Consider the following 13,263-nt stretch of genomic DNA (forward strand, 5'->3'; position numbering starts at 1 on the left):
AAACTCAGGCGATCGGGGGAAGTCCCGGACTACTGGAAAAAGGCTAATGTAGTGCCAATCTTTAAAAAAGGGAAGGAGGAGGATCCTGGGAACTACAGGCCAGTCAGCCTCACCTCAGTCCCTGGAAAAATCATGGAGCAGGTCCTCAAGGAATCAATTCTGAAGCACTTAGAGGAGAGGAAAGTGATCAGGAACAGTCAGCATGGATTCACCAAGGCAAGTCATGCCTGACTAATCTAATTGCCTTCTATAACGAGATAACTGGCTCCGTGGATGAGGGGAAAGCGGTGGACATGTTGTTCCTTGACTTTAGCAAAGCTTTTGACACGGTCTCCCACAGTATTCTTGCCAGCAAGTTAAAGAAGTATGGGCTGGATGAATGGATTATAAGGTGGATAGAAAGTTGGATTGATTGTCGGGCTGAACGGGTAGTGATCAATGGCTCCATGTCTAGTTGGCAGCCGGTATCAAGTGGAGTGCCCCAAGGGTCGGTCCTGGGGCCGGTTTTGTTCAATATCTTCATGAATGATCTGGAGGATGGTGTGGATTGCACCCTCAGCAAGTTTGCAGATGACACTAAACTTGGAGGAGAGGTAGACATGATGGAGGATAGGGACAGGATACAGAGGGCCCTAGACAAATTAGAGGAAAAAGAAATCTGAAGAGGTTCAACAAGGACAAGTGCAGAGTCCTGCACTTAGGACGGAAGAATCCCATGCACCACTACAGACTAGGGACCGAATGGCTCGGCAGCAGTTCTGCAGAAAAGGACCTAGGGGTTACAGTGGACGAGAAGCTGGATATGAGTCAACAGTGTGCCCTTGTTGCCAAGAAGGCCAATGGCATTTTGGGATGTGTATGTAGGGGCATCGCCAGCAGATCGAGGGATGTGATCGTTCCCCTCTATTCGACATTGGTGAGGCCTCATCTGGAGTACTGTGTCCAGTTTTGGGCCCGACTCTACAAGAAGGATGTAGAAAAATTGGAAAGAGGCCAGTGGAGGGCAACAAAAATTATTAGTGGACTGAAACACATGACTTACGAGGAGAGGCTGAAGGAACTGGGATTGTTTAGTCTGCGGAAGAGAAGAATGAGGGGGGATTTGATAGTTGCTTTCAACTACCTGAAAGGGGGTTCCAAAGAGGATGGATCTAGACTGTTCTCAGTGGTAGCTGATGACAGAACAAGGAGTAATGGTCTCAAGTTGCAGTGGGGGAAGTTAGGTTGGATATTAGGAAAAGCTTTTTCACTAGGAGGGTGGTGAAACACTGGAATGCGTTACCTAGGGAGGTGGTGGAATCTCCTTCCTTAGATATTTTTAAGGTCAGGCTTGACAAAGCCCTGGCTGGGTTGATTTAGTTGGAGATTGGTCCTGCTTTGAGCAGGGGGTTGGACTAGATGACCTCCTGAGGTCCCTTCCAACCCTGATATTCTATGATTCTATGACTCTGCACTTGTCCTTGTTGAACCTCATCAGATTTCTTTTGGCCCAATCCTCCAATTTGGCTAGGTCACTCTGGACCCTCTCTCTACCCTCCAGGGTATCTACCTCTCCTTAGTGTCATCCACAAACTTGCTGAGGCTTCAGTCCACCCCATCATCCAGATCACTAATGAAGATGTTGAACAAAACTGGCCCCAGGACTGACCCCTGGGACACTCCTCTTGATTACGGCTGCCATAGAGGTTCCCATGGTTCTGGGACAGAAGATCCACCAAAGAGGCAGCTGCAACGGGGTCGCTGCCAACAGACACAGGAGCATGGCGAACCAGTGCTGACGAGGCTATGTCGGTGCTATGAGGATGACTGTTGCTTTGTCTTGCTTCACTTTGAGCAGGACTGTGTGGATTAGCGGCACTGGCAGGAAGGCGTACATGAGTGCTCCCGACCATGGGATCAGGAAGGCATCCGACAGGGAGCCCTTGTCTCTGCCCAGCAGAGAAAAGAACATGTGGCACTTCCTGTTCTGTCTGGACACAAACAGGTCCACCTGGGGAGTCCCCCACCTGAGGAAAACTAGGCTTACTACCTGGATGGAGCGACCATTTGTGATGAGACAAGAATGTCCTGCTGAGGCAATTGGCCAGGACATTCTAGGCTCCAGGCAGGTGGGAGGCCATCAAATGAATATTGTGCCACACACAGGAGTCCAAGAGGCTGAGAGCTTCCCAACAAAGGGACAAAGACCTGATGCCGTTCTGCCTAGTGATGTAGTACATTGCGGCAGTATTGTCCATCAGGACCTGCACCATCCTGCCTTTTAGGTGGGGCATGAAAGCTTGGCACTCGAGGCAAATTGCTCTGAACTCCCTGACATTGATATGAAGGGCCAGGTTGTGTTGCAGCCAATGGCCCTGGGTGTTGAGCTTGCCCAGATGGGCTCCCCAGCCCAGGTCTGATGTGTCTGAGACCAAGATGAGCCAGGGTGAGGGGGTTGCAAAAGGGACTCCCTGCAGCAAAGGCTTGGGATCTGGCCACCAGTCCGGAGACAAGAGGACATGGCTCGGCACCGTGACCACTAGGTCCAGGGGGTGCCTGCTGGGAATGTACACCGAAGCCAACCACGCTTGCAGGGGCCTCAGATAAAGCCAGACATGGCTTACCATATAGGTGCATGTGGCCCAACAGTCACAGGCAAGTGTGGGCTGTGGTGAGGGCTGTATGTGGCCAATCAAGTCTGACATGGCTTGAAGGCATGCTTCTGGCAAGAAGGCCCTGGTGTGCATGGAGTCGAGAACTGCAGCGATGAACTCTACGCGTTGAACCTGTGTTAATGTGGATTTTTCTGTGTTTATTAGGAGACCAAGATCGCCGCAGGCAGAGCACACCAGATCGAGGCTCCTCTGGACCTGCTCCGGAGACTTGCCCTTGATATGCCAATCGTCGAGATACGGGAAGATCTGAACCCCTCAATGCCTCAGGTAAGCCACCACCAGTGCCACGCATTTCATGAATACCCTGGGGGCCGAGGACAGGCCAAAGGGCAGCGCTGTAAACTGGAAGTGGCGCCCTGCCATATAAAGCACAGGAACGGTCTGTGCCCCGGGAAGACAGAGACATGAAAGTAAGTGTCTTTTAAATCAAAAGTGGCATACCAGTCCCCCAGACCCAGAGAAGGGATGACAGAGGCCAGGGATACCATGCAGAACTTCAACTTCATGAGAGACTTCTTGAGGCCCCGCACGTCCAGGATGGGTCGGAGCCCTTTTGCCCTCAGGATTAGGAAGTAGCAGGAATAGAATCCTCTTCCTTACATATCCCGAGGAGTCTCCTCCAAGGCCCCCAGATGTAGGAAGCTCTCGACCTCCTGAATGAGGAGCTGCTTGTGAGAAGGGTTCCTGAAGAGGGACAGGGAAAGGGGAGGACGGGAAGGAGGGGCAGCCACAAATTGCAGGGTGTAGCCCCGAGCCACTATGTCCAGGACCCAACAGTCTGAGATAACCCGTGACCAGGCCGAACGGTAAGGGAACAGATGGTCGAGGAAGGGGCGGGAGGGATCCGGGCAGTTGGCTGGAGTGTCGCTCTCAAGCACACCCTCAAAATGAGTGCTTCTGGCCCACGTGGTGTTTCGCTGGGCCAGCCTGTGCAGGAGATCAGGATGACGAAAGGCTGTGGTGGTTGAACTCAGTGTTCCTTTTCCTCGTAGGCCCCTGCTAAGGCTGCCACTGCCTAGGTGGCGGAGGAAGCCAGAACGGCTGCCTGGATGACTGCAGTGTGTGCATCCCCAGGGAGGGTCGCCCTCGTATCCTTTAGGCTGTTCAGACGTGCATCCATTTGGTCAGAGAACAGACCAACCCTGTCAAACAGAAGGTCCTGAATCGAGGCCTGAATCTCCTGGGACAGGCTGGAGGTCCCTTCGTCCACCAGGGTAGCAAACTCCTGGGCTGCCTCCTAGGACATGGAGTCCTTAAACTTGTAGAGAGAGTTCCACAAGTTAAAATTATAGCGGCGCAGGAGGGCCTGGTGGTTTGCCACCCGAAACTAGAGGGTGGCCATAGAATAAATCTTTCAACCGAACAAATCCAGTCTCTTCGCCTCTTTGTTCTTGGGGTAGAACTGTTGGGCCCATCTGCCCCATTTGTTAGCCGCCGACACAACCAACAACCCCGGTGGCAGATAAGTGTATATGTATTTGAACCCTTTCGTGGGAACATACTACTTTTTTTCCACCCTTTTTGAGGTGGGGGGGGGATCGAGGACGGGGTTTCCCAGATGGTTTTGGCAATGTTCAAGACCCCTTCGTGTATTGGGAGAGCAACCCGGATTGTGGTGGACCCAAAGAGCACATTAAATAATGGTTCCATCTGTTCCTCCATTTCCTTGGCCTTGAGGCCCAAATTAGCCGCCACCGTGTGGAGCAGTGCCTGATGCTCATGGAAATTGTCCGGTGGGCTAGCTCTAGAAGGCCCTGCCACTGCTTCGTCCGCGGAGGAGGAGGATGATTGGATGACAGGGGAGGTCTGGAGGTGTTCTTACCCACCGGGGAGGGAGGCCTTAGGGTGAGTACCAGCTCCTCAACCAAGGCGGTTGCCGGGATTTCCTACACCGAGGCCAGTGCTGCAGGTACCAGGGGCGTCGCTGGCAGTCTGTCTGATGCAGCGACCGAGGGCTGGCATAATATGAACGCCCCATGCATTCCAATACGGCCATTGGGTCGGCCACTGGCTCTGCTGCCAGGCCGGTGTCGAAGATGACACACCCTCCAAAGCGCAATCACGTTGTCTGGGTGAGGGGCTGAATTGTGCCTCTGAGCCTGAGAAGTTGTCCACCTCCGGTGACCAGGGCGGGGTTGTGGAGGCTTGAGTCTGACGGCTCACCGTCACCACCAGAGACCGGTGCTGGGAATAGTCCGACCAGTCCTGGGGGTAGGAGAAGCGGCATCAAGCCAGGGAACACCCTCGAGGTCTCGGCAACAGCGACCGACAGCAGGATGAGGACCGGTGCCAGGGATATTGACAACTGGGCGAGCCTCAGCACAACAAGGGGAATTGGGAGCGTGATGCCAATGGCTCGTAACGACAGGCCGGAGACCTGGGTTGGCATGCAGACCAAGAACGTGGTGACCTAGGGCTCTGTCTTGGCTCCAGAGACCATTGGTGCTTGCCTAACTTGTGTGAGGCCTTGCCAGTGGGCTTGCCCTCACAGGAAGCCATAGCTGGTTCCTTTTGTCACAAGTGGTATCGGGTGTGGTGGAGGCACTTTCAGTTCTCCTGGTACTGGGACCTTGAAGTGGGTAGGCTGAGCCATCAGCCTAGGCCCTTTAGCACTCCCCTGAGTCAGTGGGGGGTACTTATGGGGGAAAGAACTCCACACAGCTGAGCTCTTTAGCGGGCATGAGGTCCGAGCAGGGTCCTTTGTCCAAATCCCCTTAGTCGGGCTTGGCCTTCTTAGTCCTTTTCTTTGGTACTGGCAGCGGGGCTTGGTGCCGAGAGGACCCTGGTGCTGGAGGTGCACTATGCACTGAAGTTGAAGAGCTGGGTGCCGGATCGGGCCGCTCCATCTCTGAAGTTGGGCACAGGGCAGCCTGCATCAGGAGTGCCCTGAGGCGTATGTCGGACTCTCTTTTTGTCGAAGGATGAAAGCTCTGGCAGATGTGACAACACTCCTTTATGTGGGTTTCCCCGAGACACAAAAGACTACTCTTATGCAGGTCACTAACAGGAATAGGCCTGTTACACAATGAGCAGGGCTTGAAACACAGAGCGCGGGGCATGTCCTGCCGGGGACAAAGTCTCCGCTGGGACACAATCTAACTAAACACTTAACAGGTACTTAACTACTAATTAACAATGATTTAAACAATTTACAGGTAAAGCACAAGGCTAAACTAGACAAAAAAAAACGCTGACTACTTGCAAAGCAAAGGACAGAGGTGCTCTGACTATCACAGGCGGTAAGAAGGAACTGAGTGGGCGCAGGGCCGCCGGCGGCTGATATACCGTGCCATGAGCACAGCACTCCAGAGGGTGCCACAGCCAGCCCTAAGGGTACTGCTAAGGCTAAAGTCTCCGACAGCCGCGCACATGGGCACGCACACACCTACAATGGAAGCAACATGAACAAGCACTCGAAGAAGAATAACTGATAAATACAGTTAAGCAGTGAAGTACACAAACACACAAAAATTAGCCAATGTTGAGTCAACTCATTGCCAGAACAGATTTTCATATCATATGTCTGAACTTTTGTTTTAAGCTCAAAAAACAGCTATTTTGCAAGTGAAGAAGTTTAATTGTAAATTAAGTCAACTCACTTTAATTTGCCAAAGAGAAATCCGTGGACTTCACCTGCCTCATCATCTTCCTCTTCCGTTGTGTCATTTGTGGCTGAACACATGGAACACACATAAAACACAAAACAAGAAAATTACTGAGACGTTGCACTCCAACCCCCAGCCACAGCCTGGTGAAAGTGAGAGAGGGTGGGGGAGAGTTAGTGACGGAGGGAAGGGGGATGAAGCAAGCATGGGCAGGGCCTTGGAGAATGGGTGGGGTAGGGGCAGGGCCTCAGGAGAAGGCACAGGGCAGGGGTGTTCGGTTTTGTGCCATTAGAAAGTTGGCAACCCTAGTTTTTAAGCATGGTTTTCTGAAAAAGTGCTAAACATGGTTGCTTCTGGCCTACATTGCTGTACATAGTAAAACTGCACAAGTCCACTTCTAACACTTTTTGTCAGGACTGAGTGTCAGGAACCATTGGGCTGAGTTCCCTCAGTTGAGCCAGGAGCTAGCAGGTTCAAACTTGATTCCAGTTAATTAGCCCAGCTGGGCTGCAGCAGGATCGTCTGATTGGCCTTCATGTAAGTTCAGCACAAGGAGCATGTCGCTGACTGCTCATCACTAGCATCTCCAACTATGATTAAGGCTGTGAGTTTGTCACGGGGGCCACGGAAGTCACGGATTCCATGACTTTCCATGACCTCCATGACTTCTGTAGCGGCTGGTGCGCCTGGCTCAGGGCAGCTCAGGCAGCCCCTGTGCCAGGTGCACCAGCTGCTGCTGGGGCAGTCTCAGGCCACTGCGCCCCTCCACCCAGCAGCAGCAGAGTTTGGGTGTTGGAGGGGGCAGGGAGTTAGGGCACAGGGTGGGGTGAGGCAGGCTCTGGGCAGCGCTTACCTGGGGGGCTCCCCAGAAGCAGTGACATCCCTCTTGTTCAGCTGCTAGACGGAGACATGGACAGGCAGCAGTGTGCACTGCCTCTGCCCAGAGCGCTAGCTTCGCAGCTCCCATTTGCCGGAAACTGCCGCCAGTGGAAGCTGTGGGGGTGGTGCCTGCAGGCAGAGACAGCACACAGAGCTGCCGGGCCACATCTGCCTAGCAGCTGAGCGAGAGGGATGTCACTGCTTCTGGGGAGCCCCCCAGGTAAGTGCTGCCCAGAGCCCACCTCACCCCATCCAGTGCCCCAACCCCCTGCTCCCTCCCACACCCAAACTCTGCTGCTGCTGGGGGTGGAGGCATGGAGCCAGGTAGGGAGCCTGCTGGACCCGACAACCCCCTCCTCCAGCACCAGCAGGGTCCCAGGTCATGTGCTGCCGCCCACCCCCTCCCAATACCCAGGCCGCCCTGCCCCAATTTTTAGTCAAGGGTATATAGTAAAAGTCATGGACAGATCACGGGCCATGAATTTTTGTTTACTGCCTATGACCTATCTGTGACTTTTACTAAAAATACCCATGACTAAAATGTAGCCTTAACTATGATGGCTCATGTGTCTGCCTTGTACCCAGCCTTGCTCTTAGCTTGTTCCTGTTCAGTTCCAGTCTGCTCTAGCCCTGTTCCAGTGCTGCTCCATTGCCCAGCTTCTGACTCTGATCCTTGGCTCTCGTTATCGACTCTTGGCTCTGGCTCTGTCCCTTAGCTTGATTCCTGGTTCCTGATTCTGGCTTTGGTCCATGGCCCTGGCTCCTAGCTCCTGAACCTAGCTCTATCCTGTAGGTCAGGTATGAGCTTTGGGTGCAGGTTCCAGGTGGGGTCAGAAATAAGGGATTCAGGTTATGGGAGAAGGCTCCAGGCTGGAGTGCAGGGGGGTGAGGACTCCAGCTGGGGGTCCAGGCTCTGGGGTGGGGCCAGGGATGAGAGGTTTGGGGTTCAGGAGGAGGCTCAGGGCTGGGGGAGGGGCGAGTGCGGGGTCTGGGAAGGAGTTTGGGTCCAGGAAGTGACTGCAGGCTGGTACAGGGGGTTGGGATGCAGGAGTGGGTGCAGGGTCCTAGCGGCACTTATCGTGGCTCCCAGGAAGCAGCTGCCAGGTCCTTGCAGCCTCTGGGCACATGGGTGGCCAGGGAGGCTCCGCGCACTGCCCCCACACCCAGAGGCGCCACCCCCCGCAGCTCCCATTGGTTGCATTTCCCGGCCAATGGGAGCTGCAGAGCAAGCATTCGGGGCAAGGGCAGCGCACGGAGTCTCCCTGGCCACCCTTGCGCCTAGGGGCTGCAAGGACTTGGCAGCCGCTTCCATGAGCCATGCGGAGCTAGTGCAGGCAGGGAGCCTATCTTAACCCCAGGCCCTCACTGCACCGCTGATCGGACTTTTAACAGCCCTATCAGCGGTGCTGACCGGAGCTGCCAGGGTCCCTTTTCAACCAGGTGTTCCAGTCAAAAACCGGATGCCTGGCAACCCTATTAAAAACTGTAGTCGTAATGGCTTTCTGAATCAATGCTGAGTATGGTTGGTCCTGGTTTACATTTGCAGTTAAACATGATCAGCTAAACCTATTGATAACATTGTCAACAGTGGGTAATAACTTTTTTAGTATAAATCAGGCCTCAAAGTCCACACTTCACACTCCCAGCATAGATGGGAACTCTTATGACTCTAGAGTTCTGAGCCATTACTCTAACCAGGCAACATGCACTGCTGCTGCAGAAAAAGACACTGACACCTACTGCCTCCAAGAGTCAGTTTATTCTGTAAAGAAAGAATAAACTAATAATTAAATACTTATTAATTTAAGTTAGTAAATGTAGCTAACAGCCAGTAATTTAGGTATTTGCAGTTTAAAAATATTTTTTAAAAACCAAAAAAGTCAAATCATTAGAAAAGATCTCAGCCCTAAAAACAAGTTCCTCTCTAATACCATAATCTCGTTTAATATCTTTTCTCATAACATTTACAAACTATTAGTACCATCCACAAGCAAAACAAAAATATTATTTAAAAGGATCTTCCACAGAAACTTCCTAACCCCAAAGCTCCTGTCAAATACCAATCCCGGTTTAAACATTTGACACATAAATCAAAGATAGGCTTTTTTTGAGGAAGGAGTTTAACACAGATTGTTCTTGCAATGTGCGCTGAAAGTCATGAAACCAGGGCTATGGCAAACTAAGGAAGGGAGAGATTTCCACAACAATGGACCCTTCAGGTGGGAATGACCTTCACTAGCCCTGTTATTTATACCAAGAGGAGACTGTCAGGCTAAATGCCTCAGGTGATTTCAAAAGTTGTGATGATACACAAGGAGAAAGTCTCTCCAACAGTCCAAAACCAAACAATGTTGGGCTTTAAAAGTAAAATCCCAATATATATAACTGCCCAGAAATCAATCAATAGCCAGATGAGATCAGCAAGCACAGGTTTAAAGTAGTTTGTACAAAACCCTTAAACCAGGCTGATGCATTCTGCTCTAGCTGCAATTTAAAGAAGTCACACCAGGAAGAACTCGCTGCAGTAATCTAACTGAAAACAAAAGAATGTGACCCCCCCCCCAAAAGTACAAAACTCTGAAAGTCTGAAGAATAATAGGTGAAAGAGTGGTGGTCTGTTGTGGTGACCACCCTTCAGAATAACTTATCTGTAATCATAGTTTTCTGAAGATATACATCATAAATTGCCACTTTGGGCTTTTTTTGTACAACACTTGAGAGATCTCTCCCAGCCTAAAGTACTAAAGCCATTTGTTTCAGCAGCATGTCTCATTTCAGTCCCTGAAAATGAAATGTGCTTCAACAGGAAAATCTTTTCCAACCAAGGAGATGAAGTTATTCTCATACTCATAAAAACTAGTACCTAGACACTGTTGCTAGATACTTTAGAGACGCCTTAACAGATAGAAATAGAATACTAAAATGACAAAGATTAAAGAACCCTCAACCCATTGGGGAAGAAGGAATATGGGCTACATTATGATGTATATCTTCAGAGAACAATAGCTACTAGTAAGTAATTCCCTATCTCCTAAACATTTTTGTCCATAAACACTTCCATGGATATAGATTTCTATGTTAATTCTCAATGCCAGAGACTACTTTTGACATATCCTGTACAAATAAATAATATATGTCAACAAAATTTAAACATACTCAGAGCATTACTATCTCCAAAATTCAAGATGGTGCTAAATATTTTGAAATAGTGTCTCCAGTAACACAGTACAGAAAACAAAAACATACCTTTAATCTTTATGTCATCCAATGCTTTGTATTCTGTACTCTTTATTGCAAGTTCCACACCATATCCAGACAAATACATTTTCCTGGGGCTTGGTTTCTGTTTGAACATATTTTAACAAGTGAAAAATAGAACTTTAAAAAGTGTCCTTTATAGAAAATTTACATCATCTAATGTAATCAAGTTAAAAATGTCATGAAACAGTTATTACTTATCAATCTGAAACTGATATTTTCAATTATTGTTCACAATACAGTTTGTTCCATCAACCAGAAAAAACAGTTACAAACCTGTTCCATAACTGTTGTTCTTTGAGATGTGTTACCAAGAGTGGAATAGATGTGTATCAATGCACCCAGCACATGGCTGTCAAACTTTTTCCATCAGCGGTACCCATTAAGGGACTCCCGCTGCTGCCATGCACCACTGCATGCAGGTAAAAGACAGAACCACCCCTTGCCTTCCTTCTTCTTGCCATAACTCTGATGAACAGTGAGTTGTAGAGTAGATATGTGCAACACACCTCAAAGAAGAGTTATGGAACAGGTTAAGGAACCCATTTCTTCTTCTTCAAGTGATTGCACATATGCATTCCATTCTCAGTGACTCACAAGCCATAAGACATGAGGTAGGGTCAGAGTCTATTTCAATAAATATTGGAGAATAACTCATTCCACCCTAGCATTGTCTCTGGAGTCTTGAGCCACAGTACAAAGAGAGAGGCAAATGTAGGATCAAGTTGCCACTCTACAAACATCTGCAGTTGGAACTTGTGCCAGAAAGGCTGCCAAGACTGATTGTGACCTCACTGAATGAGCTGTGACTCTGTCAGGGGGAGCAACACTAGCCACATTGTAGTACAGGAGTTTGCAGATGTGATCAAGGAAGAAATTCTCTGGATGGAAAATGACTGACCTCTTAATCTGTCTGCCTCTGATAAGACCAGCTAGGAGGATTTACAAAAGCAACTGGTTATGTTCAGATAAAATGCCAAGGCTCTTCTGATGTCTAAGGTATGTAAATGCTCTTCCTACCCGGTTGTATGTGGTTTTGAGTAGAATACAGGCAAATAAATTGGCAGTTGACTGGAAAGAGGAAACCACCTTTGGGATGAACTTTGGATAAGGACATAGGTAAATGTTGTCCTTAATAAAGATCGTGTATGGAGGTACCACCATTAATGCCTGCAGCTCTTCTGGCCAAGGTAATGGCCACCAAAAATGCCACCTTAATTGACAAATGCAACAGTGAGCAGCTAGCAAATGGTTCAAATAGGGGCCCCATACAACTTAGCAATACTAAGTCTAAAGCCCATGGGGGAACAGGATCTTGAACTTGAGGATATAATTGACTAAGCCCATTAAAAACCCTATGGGCATTTCACCAGAGAAAATAGAGCAATTAGGATGGAATGCTAAAATAGCAGCCAGATGTACTTTGATGGAACTAACCAACAAACCATGGTGTTTCAGGTAAAAGTAGTAGCCCAGAATATGCTGTGTTATGTTGGATCATATTAAAGAAGTTCTGTATTAAAATCACAAATGAGTTCGATTCCCCATAGTTTAAATTCCAGGGTATTACTAATTAAGAGGTCTCTTGGTTTTTTGTCTCTTATATTTACTGTTTCTCTCCCTCTTTTTGTGAAACTTACAAGCTGCTAATTGTGTTAGTACATCCTAAGACAGAGAGAGACTCAAAGCGATACTTTCCAACAACAGAAACAGCACACAGACTCCCCGCCCTTTTGTTGTATTCATCTCATTTTGTTAACAATTGTGATTGAGATAGAGGATGTATGTGGATGGATGCTTGGTGTGGATAATAAATGAATGATCAGGGAGGTGCCAGCCTAAGAATCCAGTGTTGATCGGCCAAAGGAGGCATCAAGTGGAAACAACCAGAGGACACCCGGAGGGCAGACTGGAATCCACCCAACAGCCTCAAGGATGGGAGAACCAGAGAACAAGATAACATCTGGCAGCACGGAGCCGTTAGGAATATGCCATCTGCTGATTGATTCAGCAACAGCATGATGAAGCAATTCCCATAGACTGGCATAGGAATGAATTCCTATAAAAATGGACTCCAGAAAGTGAGAACTTTGGGGTCTGATTCCGCAAACCAACTTCCAGGAGCATCAGATGAGCAGCCGACAAAGTCCTGCTCCCTCCTTGTGTCCAGGCCACGGGGCCAGTGGCTTGGCATGAGCAACTCTAAGGTTGGTAACTATGATAACAACCTTGCAGAACCTGTGTGTGTGTGTGTATGAATGAATGTGTGAATAAATATGAAATTGAATGGAATGTTATAGCTATAACTAACTGTTTACTATGATTCTTTCTGTATTCACAATAAATGTGGCATTTTGCCTTATTCCCTTTAACAAGATCCTGCTGGTTTTTATTTTATTGGTATAACAGCTGAACTGAAGAACTGGTTGGTGATACCCCATTCTGTTGAGACCAGGTGGAGAAACACCTCCATTTAGCAAGGTAAGCAGCTCTTATAGAGGGCTTTTTACTATTTAGCACAGTGGTTTTTAACCTCTACTGCAGCCTGCACCCCTTTGGGTCTCAAAATATGTTCTTGCACCCCTTATCAAAAAATGTTCTGGCACCCCTTATAAAAAATCATTGAAGTAGGTCAGGTCCTTAAACTTGTTTGTATATTACAGTTATCGTTAAAACATGTATAAAGTTAATAAATACATAGATTAGAAGAAACAAAGTAGTTGTACTTACGTGCCTGTGCTTAATTTGTGTTTTCAATGATTTACCTTCTAAAAAAATCTTGCATGTCTCGCACCCCCAGAAAGGGCATCTCACACCCCCAGGGAGTGCATGCACCCCAGGTTAAGAACCACTGATTTAGCAGGACC

General features: G+C 48.7%; 1 protein-coding gene across 1 annotated transcript in view; it reads right to left on the bottom strand.

The window, feature by feature from the left end:
• The window catches only part of UGGT2 (UDP-glucose glycoprotein glucosyltransferase 2), a 287,095-nt gene that overhangs the window by 242,755 nt on the left and 31,077 nt on the right, over nt 1-13,263 (bottom strand). Inside the window, exons 6-7 of the mRNA XM_048853522.2 lie at nt 10,385-10,481; nt 6,254-6,326 (exon numbers count right to left, since the gene is read on the bottom strand). Of these exons, the coding sequence (XP_048709479.2) occupies nt 6,254-6,326; nt 10,385-10,481 (170 nt within the window). The remainder of the gene's footprint in view (nt 1-6,253; nt 6,327-10,384; nt 10,482-13,263) is intronic.

The sequence above is a fragment of the Caretta caretta genome, chromosome 1, assembly GCF_965140235.1.
Source record: "Caretta caretta isolate rCarCar2 chromosome 1, rCarCar1.hap1, whole genome shotgun sequence".
Lineage (NCBI taxonomy): Eukaryota > Metazoa > Chordata > Testudines > Cheloniidae > Caretta > Caretta caretta.